General features: G+C 38.0%; 1 protein-coding gene across 1 annotated transcript in view; it reads right to left on the bottom strand.

Annotated features, from left to right (window-relative positions):
- Window positions 1-22520, bottom strand: part of USP10 (ubiquitin specific peptidase 10) — a 113718-nt gene that overhangs the window by 5663 nt on the left and 85535 nt on the right. The window contains exons 5-13 of the mRNA XM_077133207.1: window positions 14442-14533; window positions 13816-13925; window positions 13386-13441; window positions 12974-13077; window positions 10272-10371; window positions 8946-9123; window positions 6172-6337; window positions 2995-3139; window positions 2217-2282 (exon numbers count right to left, since the gene is read on the bottom strand). Of these exons, the coding sequence (XP_076989322.1) occupies window positions 2217-2282; window positions 2995-3139; window positions 6172-6337; window positions 8946-9123; window positions 10272-10371; window positions 12974-13077; window positions 13386-13441; window positions 13816-13925; window positions 14442-14533 (1017 nt within the window). The remainder of the gene's footprint in view (window positions 1-2216; window positions 2283-2994; window positions 3140-6171; window positions 6338-8945; window positions 9124-10271; window positions 10372-12973; window positions 13078-13385; window positions 13442-13815; window positions 13926-14441; window positions 14534-22520) is intronic.

Genomic DNA, 22520 nt, shown 5'->3' with positions numbered 1-22520 from the left:
AAGAATTGTATACTTATATTCAATTCCTAAACCCTGCCCTTGCTCATCAACGCCCCCCATCTACATCCCCACCCCCACCCCCACATACACATATACCAGTCAGGACCCTGGGGAAGAGAGATGCAGGGAGAAGAAGTACAGGAAAACTGCACTTCCCACTGGGACCTCAGTGTCAAGTTGCAGGGACCCCTGGGCCTCCTCTGGTCTGGGCCAGGTGACTGCAGAGCCTGAGTGCCAACCCAGGTCCCCTCCAAGGTAAGGAGCCACCCACCAAAGTGAGGCATCTGGAGCCACCCTGTCAGGATCCAAGTCTGAGTAGGTTGGTGAAGGGCCAAGATCAGCTGCCCAGGGAGAGAAGAGATAGTCAAAAGGAATAGTCCCTGGTAGAAGAGAGAAGTTGGGGCCAAAAACACCTGCCTGAGTGACCTTGTAATGGAATACATGGACCCACTCCTGACTGGTGGCCAAACTTCCTAAAACCCTGGAGTAGACTAAGGGTAGAGGAGAGTTTTAAACCCTGCTCTTCTACTTCAGGCCACAAAGATATTTGGTGAGTTTTCCTCTTTGAGTTTCAGTTTAGTCTTTCATAAAATGAGGATAACACCACTTATCTCTCAGCATAGAGCATAAGGAATAAATGAGATAATTTATATGTTAGGTATCAAGGAGGAAGGTCTAATAAATATCTGATAAATAAATATGGAATGGAAAAATGGTAGTGTTATTTTAAAAAAAGAAAAAGGCTTACTGAAGTCAACATAAAAGAACAAAGGATAAAGAAACTGGAAAAATTTTTTTTCCAGACAACAAAAAGTCAGTTTATTAACGCAGAAAAATAAAACATTTTCGGCAGCTAGAATATTCACATTGACATTTTCTGCCTGGAGACTGACCTACACAAGAAGCCAAATCTTCATCAGAAGCGTATGTGAATACATAGAACATAACGGCAAAAGGCTGAAGTCAGACTGAAGAAGAAATCCCCAGAAAAGCTAAAGGGACTGGGAATACAGGATGTACTGGCTGACATTTATCTGCCTTCCTATTGCTAAACAAGATCACACCCTTCCTGAAAGCCAATTCACTTTGTACATCTCTGCCCCTGTCCTGTATGAACAATATTAACACTTGATTTCAGACAGCAATCTTATCTCCATATTTCCAAGTTAGAGGTAGGGCTAGGAAATTCATTCTACTGACAATTTATCCCTCAGAATTATTACACAGGTTAATTAACATAAATTGAAGTCAATGTCTTCTTTCCCTGAAGGAAATTTTATTTGGGAAGTAATCTAGACGAGAACTGGCTATGGCACTGAAAGAGCAAGAGGGATGAGCTGGGTAGCACGACCACTATCCATCACTCCCTGGCAGGCTGTACCCTCTGCGCCTCCCCTTTGGATGCAGCTAGACGCACTGCCAGAGAAAGTGGAAAATTCTTATTAAAAAGTCAGAAAAGCAAATAAATGGCAACAACTAAAAGGGATATAAAGACCCAAAGGTGCACAGGTTCAGGCTATAAAAGAAAAAGGAGGAAAGAAAAGATTGAAGGGAAAGAAGGTGTTGAAGAAAAATCAGCATTATAGGAAGATTTAAGCCAGGGGATAAAAGAGATTTTAAGGTCAAACAGTTCAGGGAGTAGGGACATGCCACGCACACCTCTAGGGGGAGCTGCCAGGCGTGTGAGCCCCTGACTGGCTTTGAACATCCTGGTGGACCAGGAGCCGGTGTGCACAGCACCTACTAATGCATGCCAGGAGCAGGGGTGGACCGTGGATCACCATTTTGGGGTGTGCTCTCCTTTTAACCTAGCTGGGTTGACTACTTGTCACAGCAACTCCAACAGCAACCATCACCCCACAGGTACCACAACTGCAGGAGGGAAAGGTCATATTCTCAAACTGCCCATGTGGCAGCATAAAAGTCACTCATCCTATTAAGACACAAAGACAGAAATGTTCACCTTGAGCTATGTCTTATAGGCTCAGCTTAGGGCCGAGATGACATTCTATCAAATTCCAAATACCAAATCTCAGCTAAAATAAACATTCTCAAATGGTTCCCTGAGTTACAGGTTTTCTAACAGAAAAAGATTACAGACATACCACGAGAGTACTCTGTTCTCTGTTAAGTGGTATATGGCAAAATTGTTATCTGGACATCAACCATTTTATCACTGCTTTATTATGGAAGTAATATTGCACACATTTACTTACCTGCAAAGAGCCTGTAGGTTCGGTGGCATTTGAAATTCTTATTTTTAACCCCTGGAGAAAGCAATTCTGAAAAACAAAATATCAACGGCTCCAATTTATAAAAGCACTTGCAGAAAGGATCAGAATCACAGAAGCAAAGGAACTCAACAGTTTCCACTCAAGGAAACTACCCAACCAACCAGGAACACAAAATAAAACTCCACCTCTTTATTTGCACAGAAATTGAGCCATGCGGGAAATCAAATCTGTAACATAATAATTTATATAACCAGCAACCAGCCCTTCATAGAAATATGAACAGTATCCTGAACATGGTAAGCTCATACTGGAAACCCCTTAAAGACAGAAGCTCTATAAAAAGGAAAACACTGTCTACTTAAAAACAAAAAAACAACAAAACAAAATAACCCAGAAAACCTTCAAAATTAAAATATTTTACATGCGAGAAAGATCACAAAACTACATTAAGTAACAGTAAGAGGATTTCTCCACAGACGTACTAATCTAAGATATGTTGTAGGCTGGTAGGGATTCCTCCCGTGTTTAAATGTGCGCACTTCCTCTGGAGAAGAGCCACTTCAACAGGGAGCACTGAAGATGTGCTGCTCTTGGCAGCCATTATCGGATCCTTCATTCTCAACCCTATGACCAAGCTAGGTTTGCTTGTCCCCACTTACATCATTTCTTTTCTATAAATTATAGAGTCAATGCTAAAGTGTTAAGCTAATTGATAAGTGGAAATACCATCCCCATAAATGGTTTTCGCCTTATATATTACCTTTACTAATTTCCAAGTCCACAGGATATTCAATATTTTTTATAAGCTTCTGACATCCACCAGTCTTCTCATAAACGAATCGTTTAAGGTGTAGCACAAGAACAGGAGGGAGTTTTTCCAGAGTCACTCTTCGACTTATCTCAACCTACGACACAAAGCACACAAGGACACACCGTCCCTGTCTTACTAAAAGCAGCAGGCTCCATCTCTATCTCCATCTCCCACTCAAACACAGGGCTCAGAGAGCTGACTGCTTTAAGATACACAGCAGTAGTTCTTAACCTTTTCTGTAGCAAGAATCTTTTGAGACTCTAACAAAGCTACTGACACTCATCTTAGAAAAATGCATGTATGCCGCTGAACACAACTGCAGAGCATCCCTTGGCTCCCTGACGCACATCCACACAAAGAACCTTTGTTCTGTGGCATAAATGGTGGCATCAAAATTTTAAAAACTAACTTAGTAGCACCTCAAATTATGTATATATTAATCTGATTTGTAAATAACACTCATAGAATTTATGATGCCAATGTGTTTCTTGAATTGAATGTTTTAAATAACCCTAAAATAATTTATTCTAACCATTAGTTTAATAAATATTTTAGGTTTATCAATTTAACATACCTCTGAAGTATATTCATGGGTCGAAAGACTATGCTTTTAAATAAAGCTAGAATGTTGTTTTACTATTATTATTAAAGTGCATCTTGACAAATAATACTTAATCCCTTCATTTATCAGTTCTCTGAACTTACAAACTGATGCTTCTGTATTTACTTGGAGAGCACTTATTCTAGAAATAATTTTTAAAACAACCTTTCAAAAGACAGCACCATATATAAAATAAAGTACTTTCAGAGGACTATGTTCATATCTGGTTGAAGGTACATGAAGAGCATTAAGCTTTCTGACAGCAAGCTGAGAGTTGTTATCAGTGCTTGAACTTATTCATCTTACAGACCCAAACCTGTCTTCCCACCTAGGCTCAAACCCCAGGGGGTCTTGTCTTAGGTTTCTTCACACTTCCCTTGGGTCTCTATTTTCTAGAGCATTCAGCAGGTATTTGTGAACCAATGAGAAGTGTGAACAGAGCTCAATAGTTAAAACCAGAGATGATGACTACAAGACAGTTTTCTTGCTGGCCAAAACTAAAAGAGTTGAATTAAATTATCTGTGGGAGTCTTTTCCATGCAGATGATTTATGATTCTGACTTTAAAACTTCATCAGTTCATTAAATGGCTAATATGAAATTCTTAAACGTGTTTTGGGTTTCAATACTTTCTAATCACCCAACATTCCCTATACGGTATTTATGCAATTACAGTTTCCCAAGGACCTTCTTATGTTACCACAGAGAAAATACTTTTTATCCAAAATTATAATAAAATTATACTGAGTACTTGAAAAAGTAAATGAAAAAAAAAGTTGCATTCAAGAAAAGTGTTATTTGCTCTTTATAGAATTTCCATATGAGCTGGCCAAAATCTTCCTCCCTCAAACATCTGCTTTTACAAGTGTCCTCGCTCTCACCTAGTAACACTGTCACCACTCATGGAGGTAGCATTGTTCTTTTTCATACTTCAAGGTTCCACCCAAATGCCACATCTTTCTTAAAGCCTTATTTGAAACCTGATATTTAGAATACATCATCCTTTTCTCACCACTCTCCAACCACAGGTAGGCAACAACTACCTCTGTCTCAACCCCTCTTCCCCATCCCCAAATCAAAATTTAATGGCAGCAGGAGCAAAAGAGAGGAGAGTTATGTCATGAAAAGGTCTTTCCTGAAATAGCCTAGGGAGAGGCTGAAAACTATCCCCCAGGACAACTGACTAAAGACACCCACAGTCTGGCTGAGAGAAGAGAGAGCAAGAACAGGGGCAACAACTGCCGGGGGCAGGAATACCATCTCTGGGGAGTCACAGCTCCCACACAAATGAGCCAGGCTGACAAGCCAATCACAGCCAAAAACACAGACTTAACCGCACCAACAAACTCCCTAAACGAACAGCCACTCTCCACCTCTCCCTGAAGTTCTACCACGAGACTGAGCTTAGTCACCGAAGTCAACTGTCAAGCTTCTGAATCCGACTCTCACCAGTTTCTCCCTTTTTTTCAAGTCTGAAAATATGGCAGAACTTGTGCAGACCCCCAAGTGTCTCTGACCTGACCCATCCAGAGCAGGAAATACCCAGATGTATTCAAGGTCTCTACATTTTACTTTTGCTCTCCTTTTTGTAAAGAACCAGCCACAACAATAAGGCCATCTCAGTCATGCAATGTACCCATACATTTTATATGCTGGAATGTCTCATATATATATATATGATTCTGACCATATATATATATATGTCTCATTTCATATATATATATATATATATATATATATATATATATATATAAGAGAAGTGTTTTTTTTTTAATACATGGGCAGGCACCGGGAATCAAACCCGGGTCCTCTGGCATTGCAGGCAAGCCTTCTTGCCTGCTGAGCCACCGTGGCCCAGAGAAGTTATTTTTTACTGCAGAGATGAAAACAGACATAAACTGGCACATACGGACAGCCAATATCCATTCAGCTCTCACTGCACATGAAAACCACTGCCTATCTGGTCTGACACAGTTGTTGGAGTCCAATTTCTAACCTGCCAAAGTTCACTACTAAGATATAATCTGTTACTCTCCGAATTATGAAGATGGAAAGATTTTATCTTTTCATAACAAATCAAAGAGTAACTGGCATCAGAATAATTTTATTTTCCAGTGTCCTTGAAGATGTACAAGCACATGTACTGAAAATCTCTTCTATATCTTAACTAATCTAAAAAAAGATAGTGTTCTACAATATGAATGTAAATCAGCTATATAGCCTCTGTTACAAGTGGTAGTATTTTTGTGGTATCCTGATTAAATTGCCAGATTATATGTAGCTCAGGATAAATAATTCAAAAGGAGATATTAGTTTATACTGCATGGATTTAGAACTAAAAGAAGGTATTGGAATAATTTTTCAACCATTTCATTCTAAAAAGGCGGAAACTTTCAGTCCAAAAAGGTTAAGCAACTGACTTATGAGGCAGAATTCAAATTCATTTCTCCTGATTTCTGATTCTGTGTTCTTTCCACCTGACCAGAGTACCTCAGTATAAAGGTTCAAAATCAACTGTAAATATACCTCTTGTTTAGTTTTTGTGGTATAACCTTGGACAGATTCTCTTGCCACTAAGCTTTCCAATGCATCCTGGACCGTACGTATTTTGTCAGACTGGATATCCAACTGCAACGTGAAAAATGGCTGCAAAGTGGCAGATTCTTTTGAACTCTGCTGGTAAACCACAGACCTAAGAATTGAAAACAAAAACAAAAAATTTAAGAGACCGCACCTATCTGCTTTCCCCTAAGACTAACAACAGAACAAAAATAAACACTTAAAATTAAGATTATTCAACATCACTTTCAGAAGACTAGATAGAACAGAAATGCCAAAAACATATGGACTACATATAAAAATAATCCTGCTGAATACTGCCTCCTTGTTTCTAGCAAGCAAATCCATCAGTTAATGAATTTTCCCAGCTCAAGTGCTTTGGAAGAAAGCACATCTCGTCTTCCAAGTGAAAACACATTTAGTCTTCCACTCCACACTATTATTCAATGCCCCAGTTAGTAAATTTAACTGTTTTGCTATAGCCTCAAAATGTTCAGACTTTTTGCTTTCTTAAAATATCAAAGCCTGTTCTAATAAAACAGGGCATCCTGAGTTGAACAGGATATATCTCATTGCATTTTCCCCTTATAAAAATGACTTATAGGAAAAAAAAATGACATATAGAAAAGAAAAAGGGGGAAGGGGTGGGTATAACAATAATAATAATAATAATAAACAGTTAACATTCCAGGAAAAAAGACTATCACCCTTCCAAGAAAGGTGCCAATTCAACCTTGTTTACTTAGCTGGCTTTTCATTTCATTTTTCTTTTTCTAAGTTTTACTGAGTAAAAACTGTATGTTTGGACCATCTTCCATTTAGCCTGAGCAAGGAGTTCAACCAGGGTTCTATTTCTGCAGTCTGAGTGACCTAGTTTAAGCAGAATAAAGTGGGTGTGGATAAGTATTCAGGCTTTATAAAACAGATGCGGTGAAGAGCAAGCTAAAAGCTTTTCAGCCCAGGGTTTAATTTACATGTGTTGCTTTACCGGCTCAAGCTATTTCATATGATCTCCACATTCCTTCTGAGTATAAAGTCTTAAGTTATGGCCATTCGCTTGGTTCTAAAGAGCAATAGTGGGGAAAATCTGTAATTAAACTTACTGAAAATCAAGAAGCGGCCCTCTTGACTCAAAGGGCCCACATTTCATCAAAAATGGGAAAAAAGAGAGGGGAAAGTGGTCTTTCTGGGGAAATTGAAAAACAATTGGAAAAGGATGAGGTTTAGAAGAAATATCTTTCAATTATTTTGAATAAAGAATCAAGCTCAGTGATGGCTACAATAAACAGAAAAAAATAATTTTAGAAAGTTACTCTAACCTATAACAGGGAAATTCTCTTCTTTGCTTTATTGGTTTTGAAAAGAAACATACATGACCAATTTCAACACAAAGACCCCAGAGACCACGGCTAATAGCTATGACACAGACATCTGAGAAAAGTTAGCAAGTTCCCCAAAATGGATTCTGGTTTTTTCCACCAGTTATTCTTAGACAAATGTGGGATCTTTAAGTACCATTGGCCACCTGTGCCCTTGCAATTTTTATACCTAACCTATGCACAAAAATTGTGCTCTCATCATACACATTTGAACTGTTCCCTTATTGCTTTTCTCCCACCTCTGAATGCTCCCAAAATCCTACCACCAAGGTTGCTAGTTAGTGAACAGCTAAGAGCTCACAATTTAGCCAGCTGGGTCCCTGCTTCTGCTTCCCTCTGCCAACAGACCAGCCCAAGGAAACCTAGCTGGTAAAAACAGGATCTAGCAGGGGGCTGCAGCAGCAGGCAGGCTCTGTCTACTCTCTAGACCATACATAACCACAAAGTTGACATGGAGCATCTCCAGAAAGAAAGGGGCCTGTGAAGTCTAGCTTGTAGCAAGGAACACAGAAATGACTTGTCCATGGTCACATGGCTGTTTGACTGGATTTTAATCCTGTCCTACACAGGATCAGTAACTAGCTTCTGAGTCAGTGTGTAAATAAAGAAAATTCTTTTAAAAGAAGCTTATGAATTAGCAAAATACAGTTGGTTTAAAGGAAAATGCAGCTGATTTAAAGGAACTGGCTCTAAGTCAGGCTCCCAAGTATTGCAGCCCATGTAACATATCTCCTTCATTTAAAAATATCTCCCTCAAAAAACATTTTGACCTTCTTACTTCTATCCAAGAAATCAAGTAACAGGGTTGATTTTATCTATTTATTTTTTTAAATGAAATGCTCCTATTTTCTCCCATTTCTCTCCTATCTGGTATTCTCCAACTTACTGTGATTACTGTTGGCCATTATTTTTTAATATATTTTCCTTCGCTTACAAATCTCATACCATGAGCTATGTAAGTTGAAATAAGTTTGAAAAAAAATTGACTTTTACAAAAAAAAAAAGAATCTCCCCCCATGCTCATTTTTAGCTTCGCTTGATTACAGTATCTAAAATGCTCTGGAACCCATCTAGGTTCATGAATTTCTTCTTACCATCCAGCTGCGATCAGCTAGACAGAATGAACGTAAGTGCTGGTGGAAGAAGCCATGAGGAGCTCACTGTGGCCCACAGGCCTACAGAAATGCAGTCATGGGGAGGGCGAACAAGAGAAGCATTAGAGATGCAATAAATGAACAGGCAGGCAAGTGTCAAGGCAAACCACTGACTCCAAATTTCTTAGGACAAGCCTTATACATTCCTCCCTTAGCCAAACAGAAAATCCTGAAAAAGACACATAAATTATTCCAGAAAAGCATAAACCTGATGTGTCCACCAAAAATGCCAGTGATTGGGGTCTGAACAAAATCCGCCTGGCGAGTGACTGAGGTTTTGTTCCTGGGGCCCACTTGCTCCCATTCGTCCTCGCTGCCTTCGCCTGATTCTTCCTGCTCATCTTCATTGACCAAGCGGCTTTTGGGTCCGTTGGAAACATTAAGCTCTGAAAAGCAGAGTCCTCATTAGCCTGCTACTTACAACAACAAAGAAAAAAAATTGTGCCTAAATACATCTGTTAATATAGTTTTAAAAATAAAGTCAGCATCATCAAATGAGAGACTAAACAAATAGTGTTCTATTCATACAATGGAATATTATTTAGCCAGAGAAAGGAACCTTGAAAATGACACACTGAGTGAAATAAGACAGACAAAAGTACAGTATCACCTCACTTAGATAATGTAACTAGAATACGCAAATCCACAGACAGAAAAGAGATTAAATCCTCAGAAGCAGGAGGCAGGGATGATGAGAAGGGGGATGGGGAATCAAATAACTTAGTGGGTTCAGAGTTTGTGTTTCAAGGTGACAGAAAAGTTTTGGTAATGGATGGTGGTGATGGTAACACAACATTGTGAATGCAATTAATGCCAATGAATTATAAACATGACAGTTACAATCAAAAAATTGTCAAAAAACCACCACAATAATATCAGGATGTATTCTAGATTAAGAGCCAAGCAATCAAATACAACAGGGGCAACTTTTTAAATTCTTTTTAGAATAAAGTGCTATAAAAGACATTCTTGGGACAAATGGAGAAATTTGAAGATGAACAATGTGAAAATATTTGGGGAAAGTAGATATTGAGTTTTCTTAGTTTATTAAGGGACTTGTGGATATCCGGGAGAATACCCATATCCCCAGGAGACACAAGCTTCACCATTTAGGGATAAATGTTAATATTCTGCAACTTAATATTTAATCATTCAGGGAGAAAATGTGTACATAGACTGTGTGTCTGTGTACGTGTGAGTAGGAGACAAACATGACATGTTAACAGCTACAGAATCTCACGCTTATACAGGAATTCATCAAACTATTTTCTTGGCTTTTCTGTATATGATTATTTCCAAATTAAAAGCTGAAGAAAAAAAAAAAGCAGGGGTTCCAGGTAAGCTTTGGTTTACCCAAACAAAACATTCTCAATGGCATATAAGCAGCTATGCAAAAATAACTAGAGCTTTGTGAATAAGTGATTTATGAAGGGCAAATGACTATTGGGAGAACAGAGCAACTTAATAGATGAACACACAACATTAGTCGGAAAATGTTCTCATGCAATTTTGCAGCAAACAGCCCACAACCTACTTTCATTATTTGGTGAGAGAAGTTTCTTCAGGTTCAGCATCTCCTCATGAAGTCCATTTAGGATGAAACCTAAGTATTCCTCAGCATCTTCCTGTCGGCCCTGGAAAGGTTAGAACGAGCACATCAATTTTAATTTTAATGGATTACTGTTCCAAAGTCTACATGGGGATATAGGAACTACATATTTAAACTATACCACCTCTCAAATTTTCAAGAAAATTTAACGTAAAGTGTCCCTGAAAAAAAAATCACGTTTTTTCCTTGAGTTAGCTGAAACCCCAAAACAAAGAAACCAATTCAACAATTTATTTCTAGGTGGTAGAACTAATGGGAATTTTTATTTTCTCATTTCTGCTTTTCTGTATTTTTGATATTTTTTATAATAAACACATTACCTTTAAATTTTAAAAAGTTACTCAAAGATTGATTTTTTTGTTTGATGATGTAGTACAGCTAGCTGTCCAGGGCAATCTCACTGCCGAGCCTGGGGTTATCATGACACCATGAGCTGGGAAATATTCACAGCCCTCTACTAGTGATGACAGGCATCTACAGGGGAAATAACTCACATTATATTTGAGAACTACTGATTTAAAGATTTAGCTGATGTTTTCATCTATACGCACATACCAGCAAAATCACTCCTTGATTTCGCCAAATGATATTGCGGTATATTCAGTTTCATAATTCCCCACCGGTCTTGTTTAATGATATGATTCATATTTTATTTTTTTGGAGCTGTCTATCCCAAGGATCAGAAATTTTTCAGCTTGAGGTCTCTGGGTAAGAGGGATTGCATGCAAGTTGGTTTCTTTTCCCAAATAGAATTGTAGCTATAGACAGCAGCTGTTTGGGGTGAGTGTACTCTGCATTAACAACTTGGGATAGATAGGGATATGGGGAAAAGGGCAGAAATTGTCACGGCCCAATGTGTAGAAAAGAGCTAACAGAACAGGCCTAAAACTGCTACCTTTATAAAGACTTTGCAAATTGGCCCTTGCTGGTTTCTGGGAACTTGCATTTAGGGAAACAACATGGCTTGCGCTGAATACCTGCTTTCCTTTGGAGTCTGGAATTTGGATACATGCAAGACATAGAGTTCCAACATGGATGGTCCCCAATAAAAATCCTGAGCGCTAAGTTTCTATTAAGTTTCCCTGGCTGTCAACATTTCATATGTGTTATCACACCTTATTGCTGGAGGCAATAAGCACATTCTGTGTGACTTCACTGGAAAAGACTTCTATAAACTTGCTTCTGGTTTTCCCCAGATTTTGGCCCATGTGCTTTTCCCTTTAGTGATTCTGCTTTGTATCCTATCACTGTAATAAACCATAACCATGAGTATAACAACTTCTGCATCCTATCAATTCTTCTAGTGAAGCACTGAACTTGAGGGTGGTCTTGGGGACTTCTGGCACATCCAATATTAATTTAACTTTGAAAAGATACTTTTGTCTCCCTGAGCATCCTCTCTCCTTCCATCTCCTCAGCATCTGTGTATCTTAGCACTTCTCTGTTTACTTGGATCACTATCTAATTCTCCCAATGGACATTTAGCTCTTTAAGAGTAGAGAGCACTCTGATTCTGCATCCCTAACACTGTACATTTCCCATTATTTTGGAAGTAAAAAAATCTGAGCTAACAACAAAAGCTGTATTATAGCATTTAAAATTTTTTTAAATTCTACACTAGTGTATCCCACCCTGGACAACACTCTTCTTCAAAGCAATAGAGTTTTACTATATTTTATTCAGTTTTAGTAGAATTTTCTCAACTATTTTTCTATCTAAATAATATCCCTAAGCATAAATTCAGCTGCTTGTATGGTTCATCAAAGCGTCCATCAGAGAGGAAAGAAGTGCTCTATTCAACCATGCTAAGAGTGCCCCAGATTCACTCTCAACAGCAGCCAGAACTCATACAAGACCCTTAGGCTCTTGGCCTGGTCCCATGTCTTTCGTAGAGATATAAGATCTCTAGGTCAAAGCAGGGAAGAGAAAGGGGGAGTTATTGCTTAATGGGTAGAGAGTTATTGCTTTGGTTGATAAAGCTATTTTGATAATGGTGTTGATGGTGACATATTATAAATGTAAATAATATCATTGAATTGTGCACTTAGTGGTTAAAATGACAACTTATAATAAAGAAAACACACACACACAAAGTCTAGGTAAAAGAGTCGAAGACATTGAGTAGCTACTAAAGCCTAGAAGCATGATGAAGGCAGACTCTCTTCTGCATCTTGTCACTATATCAGACCCAATACACTCCGCTCAACCTGAAAGGCAGTGCCATGCAGTGATTAAAAGAGCTGAACCCGCCCCCCCCACACAGGCTCTGCCCTCTATCATCTTTGTGACTTCACCTTTCCCAACTGTAAAAGGAGACAAGGATCATCCTTATTTAGAGGGTTAATAACATACTGTACTATAATATACTATATACTGTTAATACTATAATAACAGATGTAAAGTACCAGAACAACACGTAGGCACAGTGGAAGAGACCTGACTCAGTGCAGATGAAGAGATGATCATCAGCATTATACTCTTTACCTTCACCCAAGCAGTTAACTCCAGAGGAAGCCTAGCCCTATTCCTCAACTCCTAACACATTACAGCATGTAGAGCAGCAGTTAACTAGCAGACTGAAGTCAAAGGCAACACTGTACACTGACTACATTAAAGTAGTCCCAAACCTTTTCAGACAGGCTCGACTTGATAACTGTCAGGAGTCTATAAATATATGTGGGTTCAAAGGCAGTTCCAGGGCGGATGTCCCTCACGATTTTATCCCCAAGAACTGCAATGGAAACAGGACACAGATTTTCATCATTAAAATGTATTTTTAAGACCTGAGTTCAATTCCCAGTGCCTGCCCATGCAAAAAAAAAAGAATAAAATGTATTCTTAAATGATTAAAAATGAAGGTCATCAAAACCTTGCCCCTAGAATGTTGAGAACAGCATAGGTGTAGCAACCTGTATTTAAAAAGGCATTCCCCAGCCCCCCTCCCTGCCCCCGCCATCAAGACTGAATTTAGCAAATTCAGTTACCTTACTCCATGACTCCTAACATGTAATGGCACCAGGAGACCTTGCTTTCACTCACCTTGCCTGGGTTTTGGAGGTACCGGCATATTAGTAAACTCATTCATTAGTCGAACACTAAATGTGAAAAGAAAAAAGAAAAAAAAACCTAAATAGTGTACTTTGTAATAAGACATACTTTTACCAAAGAGACATGATGGCTAAGCAGAATATTAATTGGCATTAATAGCAGACTTTAGGTAACCAATAGTATAATACCTAATGTGTTCTTAAATCTTTTCTATAAAAGTTCTATACTAAATATAAAAAATACTGATACCCATGACCAATTTCATTTCTGGTTAACTTCCACATAAAATCATGAATGATCTATTATTTTACATAGAATTATACGCTCCATTTGCAAGAAAACAAGAACTTTACTAAACTTTAAATTCTCATTATCAGCAGGAAACACCACCCTTGAACACATTTTTAAGCACCTTACTTACAAGCTATCTATCATGGGGGTTGACGTACAAGGCCGTTGTACTTTTGAATACAGAGGAATGAACTTCATCAGATGATACATCGGAGGGCAAGCAACCAATGCCTGCAGCGTCTAAGTACCGCAGTAAGGAAGTGTAAAGGAAACGAAACCAACACATCAAACTTCTTAAGGCCTCATTAAACACAACAGCATATAAAATTAAATAAACCAAGGACACTGAACCATTTAGATATATAAACACAAAATGACCAAACAATCACCAGGATTACTGCCTTATCCAGAGAAGAATTCATTGTGCAATCATTAGTTTATATATAAGAACGTGGTTCAACCCCCACATAATCAATAAAAACAAAATTTCCAGTTATAAGTCGTCTCCACTTTGCCCTATTATTCAGGACCCTTCTAGTGAGAACACAATTTGCCTGATTCTGTCATTCACAGGCCAACAATTTTTTTTTTCCCATTTTGATCAGGACTCTGTTTATAATTAAGGTAGGCAGACCAGATAGTGAACTAAGTTTTTGGATTCAACATTCAGGTTGGATGTCCCACGGAAGCTGAACTGAGTCAAATGATGAAGAGAAGACTGCAGAAAGATGGCCAGGGCGCTTCCAAGAAGGATACAGCATTGATGTAGCACCAGTTGCCTTTATTGATCAGTCCCCGGGGTTGCAATGACACTGGTTTATGTATTAGGGTCACATTCTCCAGTAATTCTGAAAGATTGAAGAGATGGATTTCAGAAATTAATGACATCTAGTGAGTAATATTTAAGTCAGTTCTGACATCCTACTCTGGTGAGTGTTAAAGGTTCCTTCAATAAGGCACATATTTTTAAAAAAACATACTGTTAAAGTTCCATTTAGTCCAACATCATGTTCATTATTTAATGATTAAAACATTTCTTTCAAATTGTTATTTTTCTTCCAACACCAACATTTGTTTTCCTCTGGGAATATAACCAGGAAGCACAAGAATGATCTATTTTAATGAGAAACAGAATATTAAAATACACACACACACATATACACACTACTTATCAGTACTAGCAAAGAGATTTAAAAGGTTCAGGCTTTTCCCCCTTCAACATTGATGGCCGAGCACACTTCACTGACAGTGCAAGACCCTCAGGCATTAGCTATGAAGACACATTCAGAACCTGAGTTTCACTCATCCTTGAATCCCCAGCAACTAACACTAACCCCAATGCATCACAGGGGGTCTTTGATAACTCTTCCATTCTTTGGCACAAGTGTCACCAACTAATCAAACTGTGTTTTTCTAAGAGAAGTCCCATCTGGGTGCTAATTTGTGTAATACAATGTCCTCTCTTTTCATTTAGAAACAAACTGGGTTTCTTAGCCTCGGATTCATCTCTGAGAGCCTTCATCACATCCTAAGGTGGCTGTGACGCTATCTCCGTCCAATCTACCACCAGAAATGCTGAACAATAAGACAAGGTCTCCTCAAGTCCCACTATGGATCTCACAATTCACCGGACCCATTGTACACCTAAGCGTGTGCCTTACAATTTACGAATGTTAACTGGCTGCACTTAACCCTAAGTAATCCAAGAGTAGTACCACTATCTCCAGGTCACCAATATAAGGAAACTGAGGCTTAGAAAGGTGAAATCACTTGTCTGTGACCACACAGGTGGCAAGGAGCATGGTCACGGCCTGAAATCCATGATCTTGTGGCCATACTACACTGCCTTCCCTTTACTTTTAGACTGTGGAAGAGAAAAGGAAAACTAAGTAGGAATACATTTGATACTAGCATCCATGCAAAGATTCACTCAAAGAAAAGGCTCCCTTTTCTAAAACAGTTGTACTGGCAGGTCCCAGACTTAGGGACTAGCAAAATGAAATTAATCCACAAAATTCAAATGTCAACACACAAAGAGACACCCTCATTCCACAATGTCAGTAAACTGACATTCCACTGGGTTAGACAGAACTGGCCTGAAGAGATGTGAAGTGGATCTACCTGACTCCAGAGGCTGGGCTCTTTCCTATCAATATACAATGGGATCTACCTTAAAATCTCTTTTAACCCAAATTTCAGATATTTACTTTGCCCCACAGTTTTAAGAATCTTCTACTTAAAAAGGATTTTTACATTTGTAAAGGTAAAAATTTGTCTTTGAACCATACTGTCTTAACAGCCCCTAACTTCCAGTATGTGTCAGAGAATGGCAACTAATATAATTACACTACAAAAAAAACTGCCTATTTTCAAATAAGCATCGATACTCTAAGGTGTTGTCACAGCATCCAAAGTGGAAACCTCAGCATTACACTAACAAATTTTGCCATACATTTTTGTATGGCAAACTAAACTTTTTATATAACTGTAACATTAAAAATTAACTGTCTTCCCAACTAAGAGCCTTTGTTAAATGATACACCTCCAAACATCTGCGGAATCCCTTCTAGGCAATGGGCACTGGAGGAACAAAGACAGCTAAGGAAGGTTCTTGTCCTTGGAGAGCTCGCAGGCTAGTAAAGGAAAGGGACCCTGACATCACTGGCTGCAAACACAGGCTAAGCTGAAAGGGGAAAGGAGAAGGATATATAGCGCAATCCGAGGACTGAGGAAATGCTTGAGAAGGCTAATTACAACATCCGGAAGCTGAGGAAAAAGAATTGAGACAATGGAAGAATGTTCTCCAGTTTGGGTGATGGATGCACAGCACCATCAGAAATAGAGCAAGACAATTATATGGGGAAATGAGATAATGGCTTCAGTTTTAAACAAGCTGATGGCTTCAGTTTTAAACAAGCTGATCGTAGGTACCCAGACACCCCCAGTAAACAGCATACCTATACTCTCACAGGCCAGAAAGGAACACACATATACTCATGCAAACACAGGCATCTGCATTCAGGGCAAACCCTGTGAACTTTCCTAGGGTCACATACATATGCTCAAGACATAGGAATGTTTGGAGAGGGCCAGGGAGGGCCCAATACTCTGGCCTGGAGCTAGTCTCTAAACTCATTGTATGGATAAGCTCTGAAAGAGAGCACTAGCACAGACCAATCTTCAATAACTGGGGAAGATATTTTCTTTTTTTCCTTTGTATGTGTGTGTTAACTCCTGACATTCAAGGAAGACTCTGTCATAATGCTAGCTGGATACAAGCTTAAGAGACAGGCCCCTAATGTCTAAATTCCAGCAATAACATAATAAAGTAACAAAATGTCGAGGTTTCAACAAACTATTACAAAACTTACAAACAACAAAAAAAGGAAGCAAAGGCTCAGGCAAAGGAAAAAATTTAACATAAATGAGGAGAACAAAGACTTTTTAAAAATGATCCTAAATGTGCTCAAAGAGCTAAAGAAAAACATAAACAAAGAACTAAAGGAAATTAGGCAAGTGAGAGCTAAAAAGATTATCAAAGATAATCAAAGATAAACAAAAAGGAAGAAAGACAAAGAAATAAAGGATGAATCTATACATTCAAGATGCTCAAACAACAAGCCTGATAAACCCAGAAGAGCCAAACTGTGAAATATTACAAGTAAACTATCATATGCCAAAGATAAAGAATCCTGAAAGCTGCACGGGAGAAGCAACATGTGACATACCAGGGAGCCTCAATAAGATGAAGCATAGTGGGAAATTTCCCCTATAAAACCATGGCGGTAAGAAGGCAGTTTTAAAGTACTGAAAGGACAAAATTACCAACCAGAAATTCTATATCTGGCAAAACTGTCTTTTAAAAAATGAGGGAGAGAGTACAACATTGCCAGATTAACAAAAGCCAAGTGAATCTGTCACCAATAGACTCGCCCTACAAGAGATGATAAAGAGATATACGGATTGAAAGGAAAGGATAACAGACAAAAACTCGAAGTCATATGAAGAAATAAAGAGCTCTGGTGAGAGTGATGATAGAGGTAAATATAAATGCCAGTACTATTGCATTTTTGGTTTGTAACTCCACTTTTTGCTTCACACAGGATCCCAAAAGCAAATTCATAAAATGTAATGATAAATCAATGGTTTTAGACTCATACTGTATAAACATGGTAGTTGTGTCAAGAACTACATAAAGGTGGGGGGGGGGGCAGAGGGGTATAGGAACATAGTGCATATAAATTACTGAAGTTACACTGGCATCAAAGCAAACGAGATTGTTATAGATTTAGGATATTAAATTTAAGTTCCATAATAACTATCTACAAAGAAAATATTGGATAATATGCGAACTGAGAGAGAAAGAAATAGAGTACAGGTTGTCAGGAGCAGAGGACAAGGGAAATGGGTTTCAATCTGGGAAGATGGGAAAGCTTCAGAAATAGAAGGTGGTGACAGTACTGCAACACTGTGAACGCAATGAATGCCACTGAAGGCTATACCTGGGAGTGGCTGAGGTGGAAAAATTTACGCTAATTTTTATGAGGGGAAGGGGAAAGGGCAGGGCAGAAAAAGAAAGGGCAGGAGAAGACAAGACAGGTCAGGAAAGGAAAAGAAAAAGAAAAGAAAGGCAAGAAACTGTAGGAAAAGAAAGGACAGGGCAGGACAGGAAAGGGCAACTAACAAGACAGTAACAATTAAATGTAACACATGATTCTGGATGAGATCCATCAAAGCAGGAAAAACAGGCTCTAAAGGACATTATTGGCAGGGGGAACAAATATTAAAATAAATTGGGTAGATGGAAATACTAGTAGTGGTCAATGAGAGGGAGAGGTAAGAGGTATGGTATGTATGATTTTTTTCTTTTTTATTTCTTTTTCCGGAATGATGCAAATGTTTGAAAAATGTTCACGGTGATGAATACACAACTAAGTGATGATATTGTGAGCCACTGACTGTATACCATGTATGGAATGTTTGTATGTTAACGTATGTTAAAAAGTTTAATTAATTAAATTTTTTTTTTAAAAAAGGACATTACTGGGATGTACAAAAAAACTGGAACACAGAACGTAAACTTTTTATCAACGTGAAATTTCTTGACTCTGATAGCCGTACTTAACACAATTACGTAAATGAATATCCTTGTTCACAAGAAATACACATGGCAGTGTTAAGTATTTCAGAAGCATGATATATGCATGATACAACTTATACTCAACCATTTAGAAAATTGATAAATACACAGATAGAAAGATGGACTGAGAGCAGAATGGTATGGGGCAAATATGGCAAAATATTAAAATTGATGGATCTGCGTATCTGGGAGGATGGAGGTATATTGTAGTTCTCTATTATTTTTGAATTGAGTTCTCAGTATTATTTCTGAAACTGTCTAGCAAGTTCAAAATAGTTTCAAAATAAAACATTTTTAAAAAATTAATAGCACATGGCCTGGATATTAAAACACTCAAGTCTGATGGAATCTGAGAATATATCTAAATAAAATTGATTATACAGATTACCAAGGGACAGGGTAGGGATAGGGAATGGGAAGTTAAGGCTTAAAATATATAGGGTTTCTTCTTGGAATGAGGAGAATGTTTGGTAATAGATGGTGGTGATGATAACACAATGTCGTAACAGCCCTGAAATATGTATCTGAATACGATCAAAAGGGGGAATGTTAGATTGTACATATGGTTACAAAATAAAAATTTACAAAAAAAATCCATGGAACTACATAACACAGTGGGTCCTAAGTTAAACCATGGACTTTAATTAATAGTACAATCACTAAAATGTGTTATCATCAATTCTAACAAATGATCCATGCCAGTGCAGAATGTTGGCGGTGGGATGGTCTGTGGAACGCCTATATTTTATGCATGAGTGTTCTATAAAACCACAACTTCCCTAATTAAAAAAAAAAAAGACTATAGTTTCTTCCAACACTTACCTGGGAAGCAGTGGGTATCAGCCAACAGAAATCTTGAGTTTCTACACCAACCTTCCCTCAAATCAATGCAAGGTTCTGACCATTACTTGTGATCTGCTTATTTATTTTTTTTCTTTACATTTAAAAAAAATTTTTAATTAATAAAACAAATCGACATATAAAATGAACATTCTTTTTGTTCCCATCACATAGTTGTATATTCATCATCATGATTATTTCTTAGAACATTTGCATCAATTCAGAAAAAGAAATAAACAGAAAACAGAAAAATGATTTGCTTATTTTGAGGTGCAGGAAAGTAAAAAGCAATTTCACTGATTATCTTTCACAATTCACAATATTATGTCCAAGTCTTTTAGCATCACCTAGTGGTTAGCTTAATAGCTGCAAGTAACAAAACACTCCAGGTAGACACATATCTACAAAAGGAAGGAACTCTGAAATATTACCTAGAACAAAAGGACACTTGGTATATTTATTAGACAGTGTACTGAACTAGCTTTTTTTAAGCATTTAAAATTCTTTGAAAGAGCCCTCTGGTTCAATATTCTTAAATGTAGAGCTTTACAGAAAAATACAGTCAAGAGATATGGAATTAGACTTTTTTTTTTTAATGATTATGCTATTTCAGAAAAATTTTCCCTATAGTAGCATCATACACAAAAATACATTATCATTCTGTGGTTAGTACCTTCTGATGATGATCCTATATCCTACTCTCAAAGAAAGAGTGACTAAAGAGTCTCTGCCAAAATAGTAGAAGAAAGTGCTACCTGTGCAGTAATAACACTGAATGTTAATGGATTAAACACCCCAATCAAAAGACATAGTCTGGCAGAATGGATTTAAAAACAGGACCCATCTATATGCTGTCTCTACTCAAAGGACATGAGGGCAAGGACACAAACAGACATTTGCACACCAATGTTTATAGCAGCATTATATACAATTACCAAGAGATGGAAACAGCCAAAATGTCCATCAACAGACGGGTGTCTAAACAAACTGTGGCATATACATAAGATGGAATATTATGCAGCTGTAAGACAGAATAAAGTTATGAAGTATGCAACAACATGAATGGACCTTAAGAACATTATGCTGAGTGTGATTAGCCAAAAACGAAAGGACAAATACTGTATGGTCTCACTGATATGAACTGACATTAATGAATAAACTTGGAATATTTCGTTGGTAACAGAGATCATCAGGAGATAGAAATAGGGTAAGATATTGGGTAACTGGAGCTGAAGGGATACAGATTGTGCAACAGGACTGAATATAAAAACTCAGAAATGGACAGCACAATATTACCTAACTGGAACACAATTACGTTAAAACATTGAATGAAGCTGAATGTTAGAATGATAGAGGGAGGAGGGCTGGGGGCATAAACGAAATCACAAAGAAAGACAAACGATAGAGATGGTATAATCTAGGAATGCCTAGAGCGTATAATGATAGTGACCAAATGTACAAATTTTAAAAATGTTTTTGCATGAGGAAGAACAAAAGAATGTCATTACTGCAGGGTGCTGAAAATAGATGGCAATTAATATTTTAAAATTTCAACTTACGTGTGAGATTAAACCAAAAAATGTTTATTTGGTACAAAATTTATATTTTGACTAGTGCATCTAATATAACTTATGTGGATAGTTGGCTGAACACCGTAAGTACATGGAACCTTGGGTAGGACATGAGATTTTGTTGGTTTGTCCAGGTGATGCCCCGATGAATCCCAGAGTGATTTGATCAGTGAGTGGAAAAGTATTTGCAAAGACACCTTTGGGGAATGGTGAGAACGGGGGAAAACTCAACTTCCCCAAGTGGAATTCTTGATATTCTCATAAGCAGTGTGGACAACCAAAGCTTTAGGCTGAGCCCCCAGTCTTGGGGTTTGTTCATATGAAACTTAACCCCACAAAAAAAGGATAGGTCAAGCCTACTTAAAATTAGGCCTAAGAGTCACCCCCAAGAGAACCTCTTTTTTGCTCAGATATGGCCTCTCTCCAGCCAACACAACAAGCAAACTCACCACCCATCCCCTGTCTACGTGGGACATGACTCCTAGGAGTGTGGATCTTCCTGGCAACGTGGGACTGAAATCCCAGATTAAGCTGAGATTCAGCATCAAGGGACTGAGAACTCTAGAATGAGCTGAGACCCAGCACCAAGGGACTGAGAAAACCTTCTCAACCAAAAGGGGGAAGAGAGAAATGAGACAAAGTGTCAATGGCTGAGAGATTCCAAACAGAGTCGAGAGGTTATCCTGGAGGTTATTCTTACACATTAAGTATCTATCACCTTGTTATCCAAGACGTAATGGAGAGGCTGGAGGGAACTGCCTGAAAATGTAGAGCTGTGTTCCAGGAGCCATGTTTCTTGATGATGATTGTATAATGATATAGCTTTCACGATGTGACTGTGTGATAGTGAAAACCTTGTGTCTGATGCTCCTTTTATCTACCTTGTCGACAGATGAGTAGAACATATGGAATAAAAATAAATAATCAGGGAACAAATGTTAAAATAAATTTAGTTTGAAATGCTAGTGATCAATGAAATGGAGGGGTAAGGGGTATGGTATGTAAAAATTTTTTTTTTCTGTTTTCCTTTTATTTTTCTGTTGTCTTATTTCTTTTTCTGAATTGATGCAAATGTTTTAAGAAATGATCATGATGTGATGATATTGTGAATTACTGATCATATATGTAGAACGGAATGCGCATATATTAAGAATGTTTGTGTTTCTTTCTTGTAATTTTTTTTTTAATTAGTAAAAAATTATAAAAAAAAAAGTCTCTGCCATAAAGACATCTAAGAGTCTTAATGGTGGGGCTCCAGAGCAGCAGGAACCACAACTGTCTCCC

Source organism: Tamandua tetradactyla, chromosome 16 (genome assembly GCF_023851605.1).
Source record: "Tamandua tetradactyla isolate mTamTet1 chromosome 16, mTamTet1.pri, whole genome shotgun sequence".
NCBI classification, from domain to species: Eukaryota; Metazoa; Chordata; class Mammalia; order Pilosa; family Myrmecophagidae; genus Tamandua; species Tamandua tetradactyla.
This window is presented reverse-complemented; position numbering and strand designations above follow the sequence as displayed.